Source organism: Sapajus apella, unplaced genomic scaffold (assembly GCF_009761245.1).
Source record: "Sapajus apella isolate SASKATOON/1434 unplaced genomic scaffold, GSC_monkey_1.0 scaffold43, whole genome shotgun sequence".
In the NCBI taxonomy this organism is placed as follows: domain Eukaryota; kingdom Metazoa; phylum Chordata; class Mammalia; order Primates; family Cebidae; genus Sapajus; species Sapajus apella.
Window position 1 is genome coordinate 3,146,246 of NW_022436983.1, and position 23,257 is coordinate 3,169,502.

Here is a 23,257-nt window from a genome sequence, read left to right on the forward strand (position 1 = left end):
ACCTCAGGTGATCCACCCGCCTCGGCCTCCTAAAGTACGGGGATTATAGGTGTGAGTCACAGTGCCTGGCTGTCACTTTTCTTATTAAAACAGCCAAGGCCGGGTGAGCTGGCTCACGCCTATAATTCCGGCACTTCGGGAAGTCAAGGCAGGGGAATTGCTCGAGTCCTAGAGTTCGCAACATAGCAAGATCCTGTGTCTACAGAAAAAATAATAATAATAAATTATCCTGGAGTGATGGCACATGCGTATGGTTCCAGCTTCTGAGGAGGCTGAGGGGGGAGGATCGCTTGAGGCCAGGAGGTTGAGGCTGCAGTGAGTCCTGATTATGCTCCCGCACTCCAACCTGAGGGACAAAACAAACAGAAACAGCCAAAAGACTGTGCGATGGTAGCAGTTAAGTCATCCTGAAGTTTTATTTTTTATTCACTCGGCAGCTATTGACTGGTCACCACTCTGTGACCAGGGTACAGGCAAGCTCCTGCCCTCGCAGAACTGAGGCTGCAGGACAACAGCCCACAGGGTGTGGCGAACTCTCCTTTGTTTCAGCTGGATTTCTATGTGTTAGATTTTCTTTCCTTTTCTTTTTCTGAGATGTCGTTTCACTCTTTCGCCCAGGCTGGAGTGCAGTGGCGTGATCTCGGCTCGCTGCAACCTCTGTCCCCTGGGTTCAAGTGATTCTCCGGCCTCAGCCACCAGAGAAGCTGGGATTACGGGCACCTGCCACCACGCCCAGTTAATCGTTTAGTAGAGCTGGGGTTTCACCACGTTGGCCAGGCTGGTCTCAGTCTCAAACTCCTGACCTCAAGTGATCCGCCCACCTCGGCCTCCCAAAGTGCTGGGTTACAGGCATCAGCCACTGCACCTGGCCTGTGTTAGATTTTCTGAGTTCCCTCTTTTGCCAGAATTCATCTTTAAGATGACATATAATTTAACAGTGGCTGTCTGGGACAAGGGGGTACAAGCTCGCCCTCCCGCAAACCCCCAGACACTTCAGGAGAACCCCAGCTCTGCCAACTCGTCTGCCTGGAGGGAGGTGTGGTCAGGGAAACACCCTGGAACTGCCGTCTTCCAGAATCCCACTCTTGTTCTTCCCATTCTTGGGGAAGTTTCTAGTCATGATAGATGGGGTTTGCAGTCCAGAGGGAGGGAGATGGAGGTCCAAGTTGCTGGTGTAGAATGGTCTGAGGCCTCAGATGGAGCCCCTTTCTTTCTCCTCCTTCTTCCCTGGAAACCTTAAGCATTTGAATTGCTGTGAACTGCCCTTGACCCACCCTACCTTGCTCTTACAGATTCACGTTGTTCACTACAATTCCAAATACCAGAGCTATGAGGCAGCCCAGGAGGCGCAGGACGGCTTGGCTGTATTGGCAGCCTTCGTTGAGGTAAGCAGAAACCACCCACGTGTGTCTGCATCTGAAGTTATGGGTAGATGTCCAAACAAGGTGTGAAGTCTGGTTGAACAGTCTTCTTTATGATCACTCTTCATCCTCTCCCGAGCTCACAGCTCTTGGAGACATTGACTGGATGAAGATCGACCCTCTTCTTCCAGCTCCTGCTCATGGTCACTATGCTCCTTCTGTGTCATTAATCTCCAGACCTTGGTTAACTTGGGCAAGCTGATTTAAAAGAGCTGGAATCACAGAGGGGTCGACTAGACACAGATGGTCTGAAGGGCAAAGGGAAACCTGCAACCCACTCAGACAAAGGCAACACATCTGCATTTCTATTTTTTTTGAGATGGAATTTCACTCTTGTTGCCCAGATTGGAGTGCAATGGTGCAGCCTTGGCTCACTGCAACCTCCGCCTTCCGGGTTCAAATGATTCTCCTGCCTCAGCCTCCCGAGTAGCTGGGATTATACACACCTGCCACCACACCCGGCTAATTTTTTATTTTTAGTAGAGACAGGGTTTCACTATGTTGGCCAGGCTGGTTGAGAACTCCTGACTTCAGGTGATCCACCCACCTCAGCCTCCCAAAGTGCTGGGATTACAGGCCTGAGCCACCGCGCCCGGCTAACACCTCTGCATTTCTGGTCAGGAGTTCGAGACTAGCCTGACCCACATGACAAAACTCCATCTCTTCTAAAAATACAAAAATTAGCTGGGCATGGTGGCAGGAGCCTATAATTCCAGCTACTTGGGAGGCTGAGGCAGAAGAATCACTTGAACCTGGGAGGTGGAGGCTACAGTGAGCTGAGATCCTGCATGCCAGCATGGGCAATAAAGCTGGACTCCATCTCAAAAAAAAAAAAAAAAAAAAGGCCAGGCGTGGTGGTTCATGCCTGTAATCCCAGCACTTTGGGAGGCCGAGGTGGGCAAATCACCTTAGGTCAGGAGTTCGAGACCAGCCTGATCAACATGGAGAACCCTGTCTCTACTAAAAATACAAAACTAGTAGAGAGTAGCGGCACACATGCCTGTAATGCCAGCTACTTGGGAGGCTGAGGCAGGAGAATAGCTTGAACCCAGGAGATGGGGGTTGCAGTGAGCTGAGATTGTGCCATTGCAGTCTAGCCTGGGCAACAAGAGTGAAGCACTGTCTCAAAAAAAAAAAAAAAAAAAAAGTCTAGAAGGTGGGACTTCAGGCTAAGTGACTGGAATAGGCAGGAATCCAATCCCCCCAAAACAAGTATTAAATTAGATAAAATTATAAAAAACCCCACCATTTCAATGCTCTGGAAATGGTTCCCAGGCAACCAGCAAATTGAGACATTTATTCATGAAAAATGGCTAGAATTGGGTAAGAGTAATGAATGTCTGTAGATGTCTTTCCTGGGGATGTTCCCATCCGTACCCCCTAACTTGGTCAGCAAGTTAATTTTATCAGGCAAAGCTGCCTGGGCAGGGGAGCTGACTTGATTTGGGGTGGAAGTTGAAAACCATGCTCAGGAATAATGTCTGTAAAAGTGGTAAGCTTGACAGAAAACACAGAAAGCAAACAGGAAAAACTTGCAGCTCTGAGAGTCTGAGGTTACAGTCCCAGTTACAGTGAATAATGAGTGAGAAACAAGTCAGAAATTTAAGGGAGAAGATCCTGGAAAGGAGAGAGAGACAGAAGGGCTACATAAACACCCTAACAGAGTCTGATAAAAAGTCAAAGCTGAAGCCAACATGAGAACTAGCTGAACTTTGAATGTGCTTCGAAACCTACACACAGATCCATCAGGAGGAGTCCTAGGGGCTCAAGGGGTTTGAGCACAACTTCTGCTCAAATCATTTTACTGACCACAAAGCTATGTTGACTGTAGGTAGCTCCTAGGAATTCAGCCCCCAAGAATACAAATAAAATTTAAAAGCTGAGCACAGACATCGTGCTTGGGAGACAGAGCCTGCAGACTAAGTCCAGACAAGTCACTAAATAAACACACACGTGGAATGCTGGAGGACAATTACAAAAATCAGAATCAGGACTTGCTGCCATATATTATCTAAAACATCCAGTTGGCAGCAATAAAAGTTGGGCAGGCAGGCTGGGCACGGTGGCTCACACCTTAGTCCCAGCACTTTGGGAGGCTGAAGCAGGTGGTCGCCTGAGGTCAAGAGTCTGAGACCAGATTGGCCAGCATGGTGAAACCCCATATACACTAAAAATATAAACAATTAGCCATGCACGTGCCTATAGTCCCAGCTACTTGGGAGGCTGAAGCAGGAGAATCACTTGAACCCAGGAGGCAGAGGCTGTAGTGAGCCAGCATAACGCCACTACACTCCAGCCTGGGTGACAGAGTGAGACTTCATCAAAAAAAAAAAAAAAAAAGTTGAGCATGCAAAGAAATAGAAAAATGTAATCCATACTTAATGAGGGGAAAAAGGCCCTGAAAACAATCAGTAGAATCTGACCTGAGTGGATACAGAATGATTAGGAGACAGGACTTTAAAATAACTGTCATTGCTGTGGCTAGGAGAAAAATAAAATAAAAATAAAACAACTATCATAAATGTTTGAAGAGTGAAAAGAAGCTATGTTCAAAGAATTCAATGAAAATATGATGACAATGACTCTAAAAAGGGAATTTCAGTAGAGAAAAAGAAACTTTGAAGAGGCACAAAATGGAAAGCCTAGAGTTGAAAAGTACAATAAACAAAGTGAAAAAATCACTAGATGAGCCCAAAGCAGATGTGAGGCAGCAGAAGAAAAAAAGAATCAATGCATTTGAAGATAGAGCAATGAAAGTATCCAATCTGAAAAACAGAGAAAAAAGAAGAAAAATGAACAGAGACCAGAGATCTAGCAACCTGAAGCAGCATGGCCAAGCCTTGTGGGGAGTGCCTGAGCAGGAGGCCCACAAACAGGTGGAAGTCTTCAGGCAGAATCTTTTCCAGGAGGCTGAGGAATTCCTCTACAGATTCTTGCCACAGAATATCATATACCTGAATCAGCTCTTCAAGAAGACTCCCTCAGTGTGGCTGACCTGACTTCCCTCCAGGCCCCACTGGACATCCCCATCCCAGATCCTCCACCCAAGGATGACGAGATGGAAACAGATAAGCAGGAGAAGAAAGAAGTCCCTACATGTAGATTTTTCCCTGGGAATGAGAAGGTCCTGTCCCTGCTTGCCCTGGTTAAGCCAGAGGTCTGGAATCTCAAAGAGAAATGCATTCTGGTGATCACATGGATCCAGCGCCTGGTCCCCAAGATTGAAGATAGAAATGATTTTGGGGTAGCAATCCAGGAGAAGGTGCTAGAGAGGGTGAATGCTGTCAAGACCAAAGTGGAAGCTTTCCAGACAACCATTTCCAAGTACTTCTCAGAAGGTGGGGATGCTGTGGCCAAGGCCTCCAGGAGACTCCTGTGATGGATTACCAGGCCTTGGTGCACGCGCGCGATGAGGCAGCATATGGGGAGCTCAGGGCCGTGGTGCTGGACCTGAGGGCCTTCTATGCTGAGCTTTATCATATCATCAGCAGCAACCTGGAGGAAACTGTCAACCCAAAGGGTGAAGAGAAGCCATCTATGTACTGAACCCAGGGCTAGAAGGAAAATAAATGACCTAAATGAAAAAAATGAACAGCCTTATAGATTCACGGGGACAAAATCAAGCATAGCAACATACATATAATGGGAGTCCCAGAAGGAGAGGAGACAAAGTGGAAAGAACAAAACAATGGCCAAAAGCCTCAGATATGAGGAAAAACGTAAATGATCAATCCAAGAAACTAAAGAAAACCCCAAGTCTGATAAATAAACCCCAAGACTAGATACATCAAAAATCAAACTGCTGAAAGCAGCAAGAGAAGAGGGATTTATTATATGTAGGGCAATGACAGTATAATTAATGGCTGACTTTTCAAGTCATCAGAACACAGTGGAATGACTGTCAATCAAGAACCCTATATCCAATAAACCTTCAAAATTGAAGGTGAAACCAAGATAGTCCCAGATATACAAGAATCAGTGTAATTGCTAGCAGATCTATCTCACAAGACATATAAAAGAACATTCTTCTGGCTAAAAGAAAATGATACCAGACAGTAACTCAGATCCACAGAAAGGAGCGAAGTGTACTGGAAATGGAAAATGGAAAAGACTACATACATTTTTTATGTGTGTGTTTTCTTCTTTTAATTTCTTTTTAAAAACTCTTAAGATTATTTAAGGCAATGACTATACCACTGTATATACCACTGGCTTCCAATATATGTAGATTTAATGCACATGACAAAAATAGGAGAAAGGATGAGGAAGAAACGGAGCTTTTTTGAAGCAAAGTTGCTTTTACTGAAATTAAAAATACTAACCTGACCAAGATTGTGATTGAATTGTATACGGCAATCACTCGAGCAACTACGAAGAAAATAATTGAAATGATTAAATGGTACATAAGAAGTATTTGCTTCACACAAAAGAAGGCAGCAAAGGTGGACCAATGGAACAAAAATGGCACGAGACATCCAGAAAACAAATAGCAAACACAGTCATAAAGCCAAGAAAGCCAAATTTATACACGGTGAAAGAGACTTGAATCAGCACCGCTTGACTGAAAATAGCCATTCAAAATAGGCCTTTTTCACCCAAAGCAACTTTTCTGACTTTTAAAGTCAATACTCACACAGAAAAGATTGATCTAGTGTTAAGGGAACTGCAGTTGTTTTACCCCGGACTTCCAGCTCACTGTTGGAATTCCTGAGGATGAAGAAGGGAGCTCATGAGATGAAGCCCTCCTCATCACAAAGAATCTGACTGTGGTTGACACTGCCCAAAACAAGCACACAGGCCGGGCGCGGTGGCTCACGCCTGTAATCCCAGCACTTTGGGAGGCCGAGGTCGGTGGATCACGAGGTCAGGAGTTCGAGACCAGCCTGGCCAACATAGTGAAACCCCATTTCTATTAAAAACACAAAAAAATTACCTGGGCATGGTGGTAGCTGCCCGTAATCCCACCTACTCAGGAGGCTGAGGCAGGAGAATCGCTTGAACCTAGGAGGCAGAGGTTGCAGTAAGCCAAGATCGTGCCGTTGCACTCCAATTGGGGCAACAGAAAAAGACTCTGTCAAAAAAAAAAAAAAAAAAGAAAAAAGAAAAACAACAACAAAGAAAACAAGCACACAGGACATTTTTTTAGAGTAACTATTGGCCATTTCTGAGGGCATCACCAATGACCGAGAAGCTTCTTTCCCTGGAAGCTGCCAAAATAGTTTAGATAGTGCCTTTCTGGAAAGACGCATGAACCTGTGCAGTTGGTAGCAAAGAACACTCAGATTGTCTCCGTCAAAACACAGCAGGGGCACAGGCTGCCTCCCCTTACTGTCTAGGCTCTGCCCAATCAGCTAGAAGGATTGGTAGAGATGGTGGGCTGGGGCCTCTTCTTCACTCATGCTCAGTGCCCTGTGTTTTTGCAGGTGAAGGATTACCCTGAAAACACTTACTACAGCAACTTCATTTCTCATCTGGCCAACATCAAGTACCCAGGTAAGGGAAGCCAACTGCGGCTGCAGGAGGGACGGGAGTGAGCTCAAGTGTGAGTGTGGGGTGGGCCCAGGGGGCAGGGGACTGGTGCTGGTGGGGAGGGTAGCCAGTGGGCCTGCCAAGGAGTCTGCCCCTCCCTGTGCAAGGTCACTTGTTCCCGGGATTTCTGCTGTTGGCTTAGGCAGCAAACTTCTCTGAGAAACCTGCTCATAAATTCTATGTGTCAATTCTCATGACTAGAACTTCTGGTGGGAGTTCCACTAAGTAGGGATAGCCTCACTTCGTTGACTGTCATCCCAGCTGGCAGTGACAGTCCTGGCTGCTAGAGAGATGTTCACCCTGGTTCCAAGCCAAGATGAATGTCAAGAGCAAAGCCACTCGTCATCCCACTTGGACAGACAGACACTCGGGTTGTTCTTCCACCCGCTCTGCCTCCAGAAGGCAGCATTCTTATGAGAGCAATCTCCTGCCCAGGGTCAATGCTGGACCTTGAGCTATGACCACATCGGCTCTGCATCCTCGACCTCACACATCCCATTCTGACCCCACCTCCCAGCCTCCCAGTCGTCTGACTTCAGCACCCAGCTCCTCCTGCAACTCACCTGACCCGGGTCCTCCAACCCTGGGGCTTCTGCAGTCTCGCTCCTGGTGACACCTGTTCCTTTCATCTCTCTCCCAGCTCAGATTCCAACACTCTCAAGGGCCGCTCGGCACTCCCATGCAAACACCCTCTCTATCTTCACCCCTCCACGCCTCCATAAACTCACCTGGCAAAGCCCAGACCAGCTCAGAGCTGGCAGCCAAAGAGCTGAATGCCCCGGGACAGACATCCATAGACAACTAGGCTGGTATGATTATAATTATTATTCCCCTCCCCTCCCCTTTCCTTCCTGATGGAATCTCGCTCTGGAACCCAGGCTGGAGTGCAGTGGCTCAATCTCGGCTCACCGCAACCTCCACCTCTTCGGTTCAAGCGATTCTCCTGCCTCAGCCTCCCGAGTAACTGGGATTACAGGTGCCTGCCACCACACCCAGCTAATTTTTGTGTTTTTAGTAGAGACTGGGTTTCACCATGTTGGTTGGTCTCGAACTCCTGACCTCGTGATCCACCTGCCTCAGCCTCCCAAAGTGCTGGGATGGCAGGTGTGAGGCACTGCGCCAGGCCGGATTCTGCATTTATAACTGCTGCCCACCCACTGCTCAATAAGCCCAAACCAAGGCATTTTGGTCTTTCTTTGAGGGCACTTACCCAGACGCCTCCAGAGGCTATATTTCTGTCTTTCACTGATCATAAAATGTATCCTCTGCCTAGCCATGCTAATGGTGACCACGGCAGTTACACTTCGGAGTACTTCCCTATGTACCAGTTCAATGCCAGCTGCTTTCCAGTGTTATTCCCCCTTCCCTCATAGCAATTCTGCTGATTATTCCCTTTTTACAGATGAGGAAATGGCCGCGGAGTGAGCACCCGGCCAAGACCACTCAGCCAGGAGGAGGTGGCTGAGTGCATCTTTCCCAAAGCCTGTCCTCTCAATCCCTTCCAGGGAGAAATACACTGGGAAATTGTTTCCTGATCATCAGCTTCTATGTTCTGCTGAACTCAAGAGATTGAATCAGGCGAGGCCTGGGCCTGAGCTGTCCTCCCGAGGGGCAGCGGTGGTCCCTGACATTCTATCACCTTCTGTCTTTTTGGTTAGGACAAAGCACAACTCTGACTGGCCTTGACGTTCAGGACATGCTGCCCAAGAACCTCCAGCACTACTACAGCTACCAGGGCTCGCTCACCACTCCTCCCTGCACCGAGAACGTCCACTGGTTTGTGCTGGCAGATTTCGTCAAGCTCTCCATGACGCAGGTAGTGTATGGTGTCGCTTTGCCAAAGTCTTGCTCTTTGACTGCCTAGTTAACAAGACTGTTCCTAGAATCTCAGCTAATGTCAACAACGAGGGATCCTATGGCATTTTCTGCATGCAGGGCCACTGTGCCTCACCTACCCAACCATCTTTTCTCTTTTTTTTTTTGAGACAGAATCTCGCTCTGTCATCAAGCTGGCGCACAGTGGTGCAATCTCAGTTCACTGCAACCTCTGCCTCCCGGGTTCAAGCAATTCTCCTGCCTCAGCCTCCCGAGCTGGGATTACAGGCATGTAGTAGGGACGGAGTTTCACTGTGTTTCCCAGGCAGGTCTCGAACTCCTAGGTTCAAGCAATCTGCCTGTGTCAGCCTCCCAAAGTGCTGGGATTACAGGTGGAAGCCACTGCGCATGGCCATCTCCTTTTCTTAATTTTCTTAGAAAAAGGTGGAAAAGACCCCTGCTCAAGGACACCCACACCCCAAAATGTTCCCAATCAGGCTGGAAGTGTCCCCAGGCACCTGACAAAGCAAATGGTCAATTATCTCCAGAAAAATGAACTTAAATCCAGACCTAGAAGAATTTTCACAAAGTTACCTGAAATTAGCTCAATTAAGGAAAAAACCCCACAAAACATATGAGAAAAAAAGACATTATAAATGAGAACCAGCAGATTCAGACCTACAAAGATTTCAGTTAGTGGAATTATCAATTAATATGACATAAGAATATTTGGTATGTATAAAAAAATAAGAGGTTTAATTATGAGAAATGAATGAAAAAATATTAAAATGGGCAGCCAGACTTGGGAAAAAACCCAAACAGAATTTCTAGAAATGGAAAAATAGTATCAAGAATTAACAATCCATGCCTATCACAGTGTATCACACCTATAACCCCAGCACTTTGGGAGGCCAGGAGTTCAAGATCAGCCTGGCCAAGATGGTGGAACCCCTTCTCTACTAAAAGTACAAAAAATTAGCTAGGTGTGGTGGTGTGTGCCTGTAATCCCAGCTACTTGGGTGGCTAAGGTGGAAGAATTGCTTGAACCCGGGAGGTAGAGGTTGCAGTGAGCTGAGATTGCACCACTGCACTCCAGCCTGAGTCACAGAACAAAACTCTGTCAAAAAAAAAAAAAAAAAAAATTGTCTAGGAATGGTGGCTCATGCCTGTAATCCCAGCACTTTGGGAGGCTGAGGCGGGCAGATAATGATGTTAAAGGTTCAAAACCACCCTAGCCAACATGGTGAAACTCTGTCTCTACTAAAGATACAAAAAATTAGCCGGGCGTGTTGGGTGGCACACCTGTAATCCCAGCTACTCGGGAGGCTGAGGCAGGAGAATTGCTTGAACCTGGGAGGCAGAGGTTGCAGTGAGCCTAGATCACACCATTGTACTCCAGCCTGGGTGACAGGGTGAGACTCTGTCTCCAAAATAAATAAATAAATAACCCAATGAATGTGTTTAACAGCATGTTAGATACAGCTTGAGAGAGAATTAGTAAATTGGAGACAGCCAATAACGTTATCTAGAATGCAGCACAAACAGAAAAAGAGATGGAGCTACAGAAAGAAGTGAAGCAAGGTAGTATAGAGGAAAGGTCTAGTAAATGTCTAACCAAAATCCTAGAAGAAGAGAGGCAGAGCAGGGAAGAGGCGTGATTTGACAAAATACTGGCTGACAATTTTCAGGAAGAGATACCAAGTCATATATTCAAGAATGCCAATTAGTTTCTCTGTCTCTCTCTGGGTGTGTAAAGATACATGTGTGTGAATACCCAACACCCTACGCTAAACCCATCACAGTGAAACCATCAGTGACAAAGAAACAATTTAAAAATCAGCCAGAAAGAAAAGATAGATTGTCATGGAAAGAGGATTATTAGAGAGTTGATTCAACATAGCAACAGTGAAAGTCAGAAGGGAGTGGAAACATAATTCCAAAGTGCTGAGGAAAATAAATAGCCAGCATAGCATTGTATGTGCAGCGAAAGTACCTTTCAAGGATATAGACAAAATACAGACATTTTCAGGCTGGGTGAGGTGGCTCACGCCTGTAATCCCAGCACTATGGGAGGCAGAGGCAGGCGGATGGCCTGAGGAATTTGAGACTAGCCTGGCCAACACGGTGAAACCCCGTCTCCACTAAAAATATAAAAACTAGCTAGGCGTGGTGGCGGGCACCTGTAGTCCCAGCCAGTTGGGAGGCTAAGGCAGGAGAATCATTTGAACCCGGGAAGCAGAGGTTGCCGTAAGCCAAGATTGCACCACTGCACTCCAGCCTGGGCAACAAAACGAGACTGTCTCAAAAAACAAACAAACAAACAAAAAACAAAAACAACCAAACAAAAAAAACCAGACATTTTTTAAAAACAAAAACTGAGTCTGCCACTTGATATATTTCTGCTTACTTCTTTCTCTCCTTTGGACTATTGGACAAAGACTCATATAAAAAGCTGAAAAGAGACTGTGTGTGGATACCTGCTGGAAGAAGGCACGGCGAGACGAGCTCCGGAGTAATGCCTTTCACCAGCACCCAGAACCTCCCTGGACTTGAGATCTTCTTACAGTCACTTTATCAGGGTTATATAAATCCAAGCTCTAGCCCGGTTGTTAATTTTTTTTTTTTTCTTGAGACAGTTTCGCTCTGTCTCCTTGGCTGGAGTGCAGTGACATGAAATTGGCTCACTGCAACCTCTACCTCCCGGGTTCAAGCAATTCTCCTGCCTCAGTCTCCCGAGTAGCTGGGATTACAGGTGCACGCCACCGTGCTCGGCTAATTTTTGTATTTTTGGTAGAGAAGGGGTCTTTCCATGTTGGCCAGGCTGGTCTCTAACTCCTTTGCTCAAGTGATCTGCCCGCCTTGGCCTCCCAAAGTGCTGAGATTATAGGCATTAGCCATGTGCCCAGCCAATTGTTACTTCCTTTAAAAGAGGCACCCAGTGCCTCTTTCCCTCTCTAATGCACTTACATTGCTCCAGGTTTGGAAGCTGGAGAATTCCTTACTGGATCACCAAAACAAGACCATCCAGAATGATTATCGCAGGACCCAGCCGCTGAACCACAGAGTAGTGGAATCCAACTTCGTGTACCTCCCAAGTCAGGGTGAGTGGGATCGACTCTTGTTTACGTTCTGCAGTTGGTTAACTCCTGTTCTGCTCCTTCTCTAGGTGGACCCGTCTCTTCTGGCACTAGTAAGGGAAGGAGAGTCATTTCAGTAGCAGGCGGCCCACATGGGCCAAGCTGCACAGGACTCGGGCAGAGGGCGATCACTTCTTCCCAGTCCAGGCAGGGACGCCATTGAATAGAACACAAGAGACATCAGGAGAGACAACTGCGTGATTTATCACCTACCTAGTCTTGGCTAGAGACCGTAGGAGACGCAAGATGACTGCAACATCCAGAAGCTCTCATAAGAGTGTAGTTTCAAGTCACATTTTTGTTTTGTTGTTTTGTTTTTTGAGACAGAGTCTAGCTCTGTCACCCAGGCTGGAGTACAGGGTGCAATCTTGTCTCACTACAACCTCCACCTCCTGGGTTCAAGTGATTCTCCTGCTTCAACCTCCCCAGTAGCTGGGATTACGAACACCCGACACCAGGGCCGTCTAATTTTTGTATTTTTTAAATAGCAATGGGGTTTTGGCACGTTGGCCAGGCTGGTCTTGGACTCCTGACCTCAAGTGATCCAATCACCTCGGCCTCCCAAAGTGTTGGGATTACAGGCGTGGGCAACCATGTCCAGCCAAGTTAACCTTGTTAACCCCACTCAGGTTATTTCCTGTGCATCTTGATCTTAGTCTGTGTTATGAACCCACCCCCAACGCCTCCTATACATTCTCTCAAGGTGGGGTTAACTAGACCACATAGAGTTTACCGCATCTGCTTGGGGTGCAGGCCCCAGACCCCAGCGTGCTGGAAGCAGGCGGGCAGTCCAGCCTCCACCGCATCCTTGAATTCCTTGGATCGGGCTCCAACTGTGTCCTTGCCTCACCTCATTTCTGTGTTGGCAAGAATGTAAATATTTCATAACCTCATCTTCATTTTGTCTTTCTGTAAAGTTGCAGTGAACTGTACACAGTCCCTGAAGCCATTGTCTTTACAACCCATTCTGTTAACCATTCCCGATACTTTTACATTTTCCAATACGGTAGAATCAGTTTCCTCTCAACATTGTTGACTCAATATTATCCCACTTGTTTTTTTGAGATGAGATCTCACTCTGTTGCCCAGGTTGGAGCTCAGTGGCACAATAGTTCACTGCAGCCTCAACCGTCCAGGCTCAAGCGATCCTCCCACCTCAGCCTCCCCAGCAGTGGGGACTGCAGGCACACACCACCTCACTCAGCTGATTTTTTTTTGTATTTTTTTTTAAGAGATGAAATCTCACTATGTTGCTCAGGCTGGTCTCAAACTCCTGGCCTCAAGCAGTCTTCCCACCTCAGCCTCCCAAAGTGCTGGAATTATAGACATGAGCCACCTCGTTTGGCTTTACTTCACCTTTATATGTACCTTTTAAAACTTTTAAATTTCCACCCTCCACTCCAATAAGGCCTATTTGTGATTTTCTTCCCATCTTTCCTTCCTGGTTCATTTACTGTTTACTCTTGTATCAACGGACTCCTCCAATACAATACTAACAGAGGGGAAAAACAGACATCAGCTATAGTGATCATTCCCTGTATTATTCTGTGTACGACATTAACAGCAAGAATCCCTTTTTCCAAAGGTGATGTCATTTTCAACAGGTCCAATTGCAAGCAGGCTGAACAAAGGGAGCTTAGACTCATGGGTCTGTCTCCTAGTTTTTTGAATTTTTTAATTTTTTGAGACAAAGTCTTGCTCTGTTGCCCAGGTGGGAGTGTGGTGGCACAATCTCGTTGGCTCACTGCAACCTCCGCCTCCCAAGTTCAAGGGATTCTCCTGCCTCAGCCTCCCGAGTAGCTGGGATTACAGGTGGTCGCCACTACCCCCAGCTATTTTTTTGTATTTTTAGTAGAGAGAGGGTTTCACCATGTTGGCCAAGCTGGTCTTGAACTCCTGACCTCATGATTCACCCATCTTGGCTTTCCAAAGTGCTGGGACTACAGGGCATGGGCCACCACACCTGGCCTAATTTTTGCATTTTTAGTGGAGATGGGGTTTCACCATGTTAGGCTGGTCTTGAACTCCTGACCTCATGATTTGCTAGCCTTGGCCTCCCAAAGTGCTGGGATTACAGGCACACTCCACCACGCCTGGCTAATTGTTGTATTTTTAGTAGAGACGGGGTTTAACCATGCTGGCCAGGCTTATCTCGAAATACTGACCTTAGTTGATCCAACTGCCTGGCCTCCCAAAGCATTGGAATTATAGGCATGAGCCACCACACCGGCCTGTCTCCTAGTTCTCAATGTTGCCATGTTTCCCCTGCTATCCCTAAAGTAATTTTAGGCTATTCAATAGTCACTAACAGACTGCATATCTTTCCCTATGCCACGTCTGAAATGCTTTTTCCACTAGAGGGTCACTCTAGCATCTCCTCACGAGGGAGCTCAGACTCAGGTACTCCATGCTGTGATTTGCCTGGAGGTCCACTGAGAATAGCTGTTTAGGATTTATTACTTCAACTCCCAGTACAGCATCAGAGGGCTTCCCGACCCTCAGGGAACCTGAATTGTGGCCTCCCTTTGCTCATTATAAAATACAGGACTGGCCATCATCTTGGCCCACCTTCTCTCAGGCCCGGATTTTTCTTTTCTTTTTTTTTTTTTTTGGGACGAAGTTTCGCTCTTGTTGCCCAGGCTGGAGTGCAATGGCACAATCTTGGCTCACTGAAACCTCCACCTCCCGGATTTAAGTCTCAGCCTCCTGAGTAGCTGGGATTACAGGCATGTACCACCATGCCCTGCTAATTTTGTATTTTTAGTAGAGATGGGGTTTCACCATGTTGGTCAGGCTGGTCTCGAACTCCCGACCTCAGGTGATCCACCCACTCGGCCTCCCGAAATGCTGAGATTACGGGCATGAGCCACTGTGCCTGGCCTCAGACTTTTTTCTTTTTCTTTTTCTTTTTTTTGAGACAGGGTCTCACTCTTTAACTCAGGCTGGAGTACAGTGGTGCTATCTTGGCTCACTGCATCCACGACTTCTAGGGCTTAAGCAATCCTCCGACCTCAGCCTCCCAAATATCTGGGAGTAGCATGTACCACCACACCCAGTTAATTTTTTTTTTTTGGTAGAGATGGGGTTTAGCCATGTGGCCCAGGCTGGTCTTGAACTCCTGAGCTCAAGCAATTCATCCTCTTCAGCCTCCCAAAGTGCTGCAATTACAGGCATGAGCCATTGTGCCTGGCCAGATCCAGGTTTCTATGTAGCAGTGATTGGCTCTGGTCAACCTAGCTGCGTGACTCATGGTATTTAGCTGTTCTATAGAGAACTGTACCCCAGTGGGGTTGTTATGATTAACCCACCCACAAGGAATGACCTGAGAAACCAAGGTCAGTTACAAATACAAGACAATGTCCAAATACGGAGCTCTTGCAGTGTATTTACTAGAAAACACATATATCTCCTCAGGTGAGGGGCACTGGGCATCCCAGAAGAGACCAAAGCCAAGAATACAACCCTCCTCAACATGCCACGCTTGGCTCCGGGCGGCTTAGAAGCCTGAGGTCAAACACAGTGAAGATGCTTAAAGCCAATGCAGTGGGCACGTGGAGAGTATTCTAAGGAATCAAAAGACTTCCCCAAAATACGATGCTGGTATGGTGTCTGGCCATCCCCCTTCTCTGTTTTTGTGAGGACTGTACAAGACTTAACCATTTCCAACTAACTCTTCTTTTTATGGAATATACTCTAGGCTCTGAATTCCAGTTTTATCTACATAAGATTAAGAAAGATCTTGAATACTTAAGAAAAGCATTGAACAGAGGAAAGACCCAATATTAACTAGCTTGAAGCCAGATCTAACTGGAGGAGGTGCCGGTCCCCTGCAGCCACACCCTGCCCTGTCTAGGAAACCATGTGTGTCTGGAGCACGCTGCTCCCTCTCGGGCAGCTGTTGAGTTTCTGATTAAAAGAGGGGAAACGATCGTCCCGGATAGGAAGTGAGATGGCTTCCATGTGTGAGAAGGGATCTGAGTTAGACATCACCAGTGGAAATTGATTGGAATAGAAATTTAAAGGAAATAGAACCCTAACTATTCTCCCATCAAATCATACATGCTGACCTGTCTAAATTATAAACCAGCCTGAACTTTCCTTTAGCATTGGATGTAATAAAATAATTTTGGAAATTTGTCATTGAAAAATGTCTTTTCAATATCCCTTCTTTGTCCTGCCTGCCCCCCTCCCCCTCACACACACAGGTGAGGGGATACAGATCAAGGTGGGAGGGATTTTCCAAGACTAAGACTAACGAAAAGGAGAGGGGTTTTTTTGTTTTTGTTTTTTTGAGACAGTCTCACTACTGCTGAAATGCAGTAGTGTAATCTTTCTTACTGCAACCTCGACCTCCTGGATTTTAACAATTCTCCTGCCTCAGCCTCCTGAGTAGTTGGGATTACAGGTGTGTACCATCACACCCAGCTGATTTTTGTATTTTTAATAGAGGCGAGGTTTCGACATGTTGGCCAGGCTGGTCTCAGGGCGGTGGCTTCATTAAATAACGCTGAGAAGTACGAAGAAGAGTGGCCATTATTTTTTTGATTTTGAGACAGAGTCTTTCTCTGTCGCCAGGCTGGACTGCAGTGGTGTGATCTCGGCTCACTGCAACCTCCACCTCCTGGGTTTAAGCGATTCTCCTGCCTTAGCCTCACGAGTAGCTGGGACTCCAGACACGCACCACCACGCCTAGCTAATTTTCGTATTAGTAGAGACGAGGTTCCGCCATGTTGGCCAGGATGGTCTCAATCTCTTGACCTCGTGATCTGCCCGCCTCGGCCTCCCAAAGTGCTGGGATTACAGGCATGAGCCATCGTGCCTGGCCTATTTATTTTTTTTTTTTGAGACAGGGTCTTACTCTGTTGTCCAGACTGAAGTGCAGTGGTGATCCTAGCTTCACAGCAGCCTCAACCTCCCGGGCTTACCCGATCTTCCTACCTTGGTCTCCCAGGGTGCTGGGATTATGGGCGTGAGCCACCACACCCAGCTGCTACTATTTTTCTTGGTCACTTATGCATTCCCTTAATCGATGCCCCTTACTTACCCATGCCGTAGCTTCCTCCTCACCTCTGATTGAGACTATTCTGAATTCCTTCTGCGCCGGTCGCCTTTGTTCTTCCATGTCGTTATTGATCATATCCTAAGCACTTCCACCACACGTGACTGCCTTCAGCCCTGAGGGCCACCCTCAGTGAGCTTACATTATCCCAGTTTACAGAAAGCAAACCAAGATGCCAACTTGCTCAAGATCTCCTAGGTGGCAGGTGAAAAGCCAGGATTTGGGCTGGGCGAGGTGGCTCACGCCTGTAATCCCAGCACTTTGGGAGACTGAGGCACACAGATCACAAGGTCAGGGGATTGAGACCATCCTGGCCAACATGGTGAAACCCCGTCTCTACTAAAAATACAAAAAAAATTAGTGGGGTGTGGTGGTACACGCCTATAGTCCCAGCTACTTGGGAGGCTGAGGCAGGAGAATAGCTTGAACCTGGGAGGCAGAGGTTGCAGTGAGCCGAGATCCAGCCATCGCACTCCAGCCTGGGCAACAGAGTGAGACCCTGTCTCAAAAAAAAAAAAAAGTCAGGATTTGAATCCAAGTCTTTTAATCATAGGAAACCTCCCTTTCATTTACTCAATACCGAGACCAGCTTGGCTGTAGAGACCCCCACCCAGGCGGCGCTGAAGGCTTTAAGAAGCAGACACCCAGATAGAACAGCAAAGTGGGACTATCCAGGGGGCCAACAGCCTTCCGAGCTGAGAGCCTCAGGAGCTGTCAGAACTCCGGGCTGAGGGCCTCGAGCAGATGCTGCTCCACGTAGTTATTCTCTCCGAACAGGTGATTATTATTAGCAAATAGGTGTTCTGTGTTTTCTCATAGAACCAAGATAAACTAGGTGGGCAGCTGGTGCCTGCTTACCACGGATCACGGACAAACTAGAAAGTATTCTCCACAAGGGAGCCCTGGGGACAGGTCACATAACTCTTGCCTGAAGGATTGTTTTAACTGGTGTATCATATACATATGCTGTCTTGCTACTTTAGAATGCCCCAAGCAGTTTTCCATTGCAGGGTGGGGGGGGCAAGGGGGAATTAGGGGGTGGGGATGGGGGGGGGGGGGGGGGGGGGGGGTAGGGGGTAGGAGGTGGGATGGCCAGGTTTTCCTTGCTGTCGTTCTTCTTAGCAAACAATATAATGTTCTCATACACTCAGCATTTCTCAACAACTCAATAAGTTTTCTTGGGCACCTGCTCTGAGCCCGACATAGCACTAAGTGCTGGGGGTTCAGGGATGGCTGAGGACAATCCCCCACTCCTACAGCTCAGGTCTGGTGAGCAGGACAGACACTGAAATAAACAATCACCCTATCGCCCTACGGTGGGGGGAACACCTGTGTTTAAAATCCAGGTGTTTGTCCTGGGTTTTGAAGGCTGAGAAAGAGTTCACCTGGGGAACCAAGTCAGGGAGGGGTGGGGGTTTTGTGACCTGACAATGTAGCCTGTGCTGATGGAAAGACACCTGGGAAGTGGAAGCAATTTAGCGTGGTTGGAGGACCAAGTTCAAGGATGCTGGCACGGAAGGAGGGGGTGTGGACAGGGGAGGTCAGGTCATCACTAGTATCTTCCGTGCTACTAGAGGGTTTTGGATTTTACCCTGTGGGTGATGGCAGCGACTGCAGCGTTTCAGCAGGGAAGTGACGTGGTGAGACTCATTCTTTCCACCAGATACGCATGTCTATAATGAATTAGAGGCACAAAGTGGACGGCACATCCAGGGAGCTCACTTACATTCATGTGGGGAGTCAGACAAGGAAATAAAGATGGAAACGGGACTATCCTCGCCTGCGCCCAGGGACCCAACCCTCCCACCCCTGAAAATCTATCCTTAATGGAGACTTGCAAAAAAGCCATTCATGCTATTATTCACAGCAAAATCCAGGAGAAAATGCAAATGCCCATCAGTTGGGGATTGGTTGACTAAACCAGTGCTATTCACACAACGGAGAACTGCAGAAGGAACAATCTCTAGGTTACATTTTTTTTTTTTTTTTTTTGAGATGGAGTTTTGCTCTGTCACCCAGTCTGGAGTGCAGTAGTATGATCTCAGCTTACTGCAACCTCTGCCTCCCAGGCTCAAGGGATTCTTCTGCCTCAGCCTTCTGAGTAGCTGGGATTACAGATGTATGCCACCAACGCCACGGCTAGTGTTTGTATTTTTAGTATGGATGGGGTTTAGCCATGTTGGCCAGGCTGGTCTCGAACTCCTGACCTCAGATGATCTGCCTGCCTTGGCCTCCCAAAGTGCTGGGATTACAGGCAAGAGCCATTGCCCTTGGCCTCTAGGCTACATTTTTAAGGCTGAAAAAAGTGATTTTACAGATGGCACAAGAAGAGTTAGAAATATGAATATAGTTAAGTCTTTGTTTATGTTTCCAAGCACAAACAAGGGAAAAAGAAACCAAAACTAAATTAAAATGGTTTTCTAAAAAGAGGAGGCCAGGGAAGTGTGCTGAGGGTAGGGTGGGAAGATGGAGTTTTCTGGAGGTACCCTGTTTGGTAGTTTTGACTTTGGAACATTAGGTTTTACATAATTGTAAAGCAAAATTAAGTACAGAAGGAAAAAAGCATCCCTGAAACATAAAATGCAATTAATGTTTCAACATAAAAATACGGCAGAACAATTGAACAATTGTACACGAGGCGGTGGCGTAAACACAGAAGGACTTTTTTTTTTTTTGTCTGGAGACAGAGTTTCGCTCTTGTTGTCCAGGCTGGAATGCAATGGCACAATTTTGGCTCTCTGCAACCTCCGCCTCCTGGATTCAAGCCTTTCTCGTGCCTCAGTCTCCTGAGTAGCTGGGATTACAGGCATGTGCCACCACGCCCGGCTAGTTTTTGTATTATTAGTAGAGATGGGATTTCTCCATGTTGGTCAGGCTGGTCTCGAACTCCTGACCTCAAGTGATCCGCCCGCCTCGGCCTCCCAAAGTGCTAGGATTACAGGTGTGAGCCACCACGCCCGGCCACAGAAGGACTTTTTCATGTTATTTTAGACACAGGATTTTTCATTTTGTACTTGGTGCAGTATATCTAAGGACAAGAAGAAGTACCAAGGAATCTTAAACAGTACTTAGGAGTCTTTGTAGTAATGATACTGGTATTGTTATTTTGAAATTGTGTGTGTGTGTGTGTGAGTGCAGTTACTATCCTCTACGACTACATGTGCACAAATAATTATGTTAATGTCCTTAGCAACCAGATTTTCAGCATAAAAACAGAGACCCAAATTTAAAAATTAGGCTGGGCTTTGTGGCCGACACCTTTAATCCCAGCACTTTGGGAGGCTGAGGCGGGAGGATCACTGGAGCCCAGGAGTTCAAGACCAGCCTGGGTAACACTCGAGACCTCGTCTCTACAAAAAATAAAAATTTATCCAGGCATACTAGTCCATGCCTGGGTCCCAGCTACTTAGGAGGCTGAGGTTGGAGGATTGCTTGGGCCTGGGAGGTGAAGGCCACCGTGAGCTGTGGTTGCATTGCTGCAACCCAGCCTGGGTGATGAAGCAAGACCCTGTCTCAAAAAGAATTTTTTAAAGCTAGATAAAAACCCTGTAATCATAAATTTAGAAATATCAGTATGAATTTATAAATTATTTTTTTTCTTTCCTTTTTTTTTCTTTTTTTTTTAGGGACAGGATCTTGCTATGTTGCCCTGGCTGGAGTGCAGTGGCTATTCACAGGCACGATCCCATTACTGGTCAGCACAGGAGTTTTGACCTGACCCACTTCTGACCTGGGCTGGTTCACTCCTCCTGAGGCCTCCTGGTTGTCCCCTGCTCCAGGGAGGTCACATACTGATTCCAGACTTAGTGCCGACACTTGACTGGCACAGCGCACGACAGCCCAGGACTCCTGAGCTCCAGCGATGCTCCTGCCTCAGACTTCCAAGTGCCTGGGACTAAAGGTATGCACCACCGCACCTGGCAATAAATTCGTTTTCTCTTTCTAAAACGTATGTGTTTCCTGGGTCTGTTTAATCAAATGTCCTACCAACAACAACAAGCTCTCAGCAATGTACACCTTATAACCGGATAATGGCTCCTTTTATTTTTTTGAGACAGAGTTTTGCTCTGTTGCCCAGGCTGGAGTGCAGAGGGGCGAACTTGGCTCACTGCAACCTCTGCCTTTCCGGATCAAGCTATTTCTCCTGCCTCGGCCTCCTGAGTAGCTGGGATCACAGGTGTGCACCACCACACCCGGCTAATTTTTGTATTTTTAGTAGAGATGGGGTTTTGCCATGCTGGTGAGGCTGGTCTTGAACTCCTAACCTCAAGCGATCCACCCGCTTTGGCCTCCCAAAGTACTGGGATTATAGACGTGAGCCACTGCACCTGGCCCAGATAGTGGCTTCTAAATATCATTTTTCACTCTGAGGAACCAGGGAACCTTGGAGAAATGACTGATTCCAGATGTGAAACAAGAATATACGAGATGGGCTGGGTGGCCTGGTGTGGTAACTAATACCTGTAATCCCAGCACTTTGGGAGGTCGAGGTGGGTGGATCACCTGAGGTCAGGAGTTCAAAACCAGCCTGGCCAACATGGCAAAGCTCCATCCCTTTCTAAAATACAAAAATTAGCCAGGCATGGTGGCGCATGCCTGTAGCCCTAGCTACTAGGGGGACTGAGGCAAGAGGATCACGTGAACCTGGGAGACGGAGGTTGCGGTGAGCTAAGATCGTGCCACTGCACTCCAGCCTGGGCAACAGAGTGAGACTCCATCTCAAAAAAAAAAAAGAAGATGGGCTGTGCACAGTGGCTCACCCCTTTAATCCCAGCACTTTGGGAAACAGGATTGGGAGGATCACATAAGGCCAGGAGTATGAGATCAGCCTGTGCATCAGAGCAAGACTCCTGTCTCCAGAAAAAAAGAATATATAGGAAGAAACTGGGATAGCTTTTTAGGCCAGAAAACAAGAAATCTAAGTACTGGATTTATGTCAAAGAGACACTGGGACCATCTTGAACGAGCTCCTGGGTCAACCTAAGCATCCAAAAGAACAGTAAAAGGAATAATAACTGCAATAGATTGAGAATTGAAACACTAAGTATGCAGAAATACATGAGTTCATTAAAAAAATACGTGAAAGAAAACTCACTGGTCAACTTTGAAGGTTGCTAAGGAAACCATTTATTTTTCTGTAAATTGACAAACAGAAGAAAAGAGTCAGGCTTACGTCCCATCTTTCCTGTGCACACTGTAGCTGAGAGATTTCGTGGTTGGATCCATTTCCTGTGGCAGCTGTAATAAAGGACCACAAACTGCATGGTTTAAAAGATCAGAAATTTATTTATTTTCTCACAGTTCTGGACACCAGAAATTTGAAATCAGGATGTTGGCAGGACGAAGCTCCCCTCGAAGATGCTGGGTGGGGTTGGGGGGGGTGCTTCTTCCTTGGCTCTCCCAGCTTCTGGTGGTCGCGAGCACTCCTTGGCTTGTGGCTGCATCGCTCCAGTCTCTGCCTCCATCCCCACATGGTCTTCCCCTTTCTCTGTGTCTTTGTGCCTCTGCTTTTCCCTTATAAGGTCATTTGTCATGGGGTCCATTTGGATAATCCAGGAGTTTATCTCAAAATTCTTTAGTTGATTACAGCTGCAAAGATCCTTTTTCTTTTCTTTTTTCTTTCTTTCCCTTTTTCTTCCTTCTTTCCTCCCTTCCCTTCCCTACTCCTTTCTTTCTTCCTTCCTTCCTCCTTCCCTCCCTCCCTCCCTCCCTCCCTCTCTCCTTCCTTCCTTCCTTCCTTCCTTCCTTCCTTCCTTCCTTCCTTCCCTCCTTCCTTCCTTTTCCTGCTTTCTCGCTTTTTTTCTCTTTCTTTCAAGATGGGGTCTCCCTGTGTTGCCCAAGCTGGAGTACAGTTACACAACTGCAGCTCACTGCAGCCTCAACCTCCCAACCTCCTGGGCTCAAGTGATTCTCCCAAATCAGCCTCCCAAGTGGCTGGGACTACAGGCATGCTCGACCACACCCAGCTAATTAAAAAAAATTTTTTTTTATAGAGAAAGGGTTTCACCATATTGTCCAGGCTGGTCTAGAACTCAGGAGCTCAAATGGTTTGCCCTCCTTGGCCTCCCAAGAACTGGGATTACAGGCATGAGCCACCCCACCTGACCCCCTTTTTCCAAATAAGATCACATTCACAGGTGCTGCGGGGACATTCTTTTGCGGTGGCCGCTGGTCCACGCTACACAGTTGGTGAGTTCTTCTTGGAGGAATTCCAGTTAGTAACTTCAGAAGAAATCGTTTTGCAACCTCAATGAAATGATGGACCCAGGTAACGATCACGACTGGTGTCCAACACC

The 23,257-nt window shown here is 47.1% G+C and overlaps 1 protein-coding gene and 1 pseudogene across 2 annotated transcripts in view; both read left to right on the forward strand.

Annotated features, from left to right (window-relative positions):
* The window catches only part of CA6 (carbonic anhydrase 6), a 35,165-nt gene extending 19,623 nt beyond the window's left edge, over positions 1 to 15,542 (forward strand). Inside the window, exons 5-9 of the mRNA XM_032300290.1 lie at positions 1,293 to 1,385; positions 6,845 to 6,914; positions 8,609 to 8,766; positions 11,743 to 11,866; positions 15,317 to 15,542. Of these exons, the coding sequence (XP_032156181.1) occupies positions 1,293 to 1,385; positions 6,845 to 6,914; positions 8,609 to 8,766; positions 11,743 to 11,866; positions 15,317 to 15,402 (531 nt within the window). The 3' untranslated portion in view covers positions 15,403 to 15,542. The remainder of the gene's footprint in view (positions 1 to 1,292; positions 1,386 to 6,844; positions 6,915 to 8,608; positions 8,767 to 11,742; positions 11,867 to 15,316) is intronic.
* Positions 3,741 to 5,002, forward strand: LOC116566243 (annotated as a pseudogene). The gene has a single exon (XR_004275814.1). The product of XR_004275814.1 is annotated as a proteasome activator complex subunit 2 pseudogene (transcript).
* Positions 15,543 to 23,257: the final 7,715 nt, after the last annotated feature.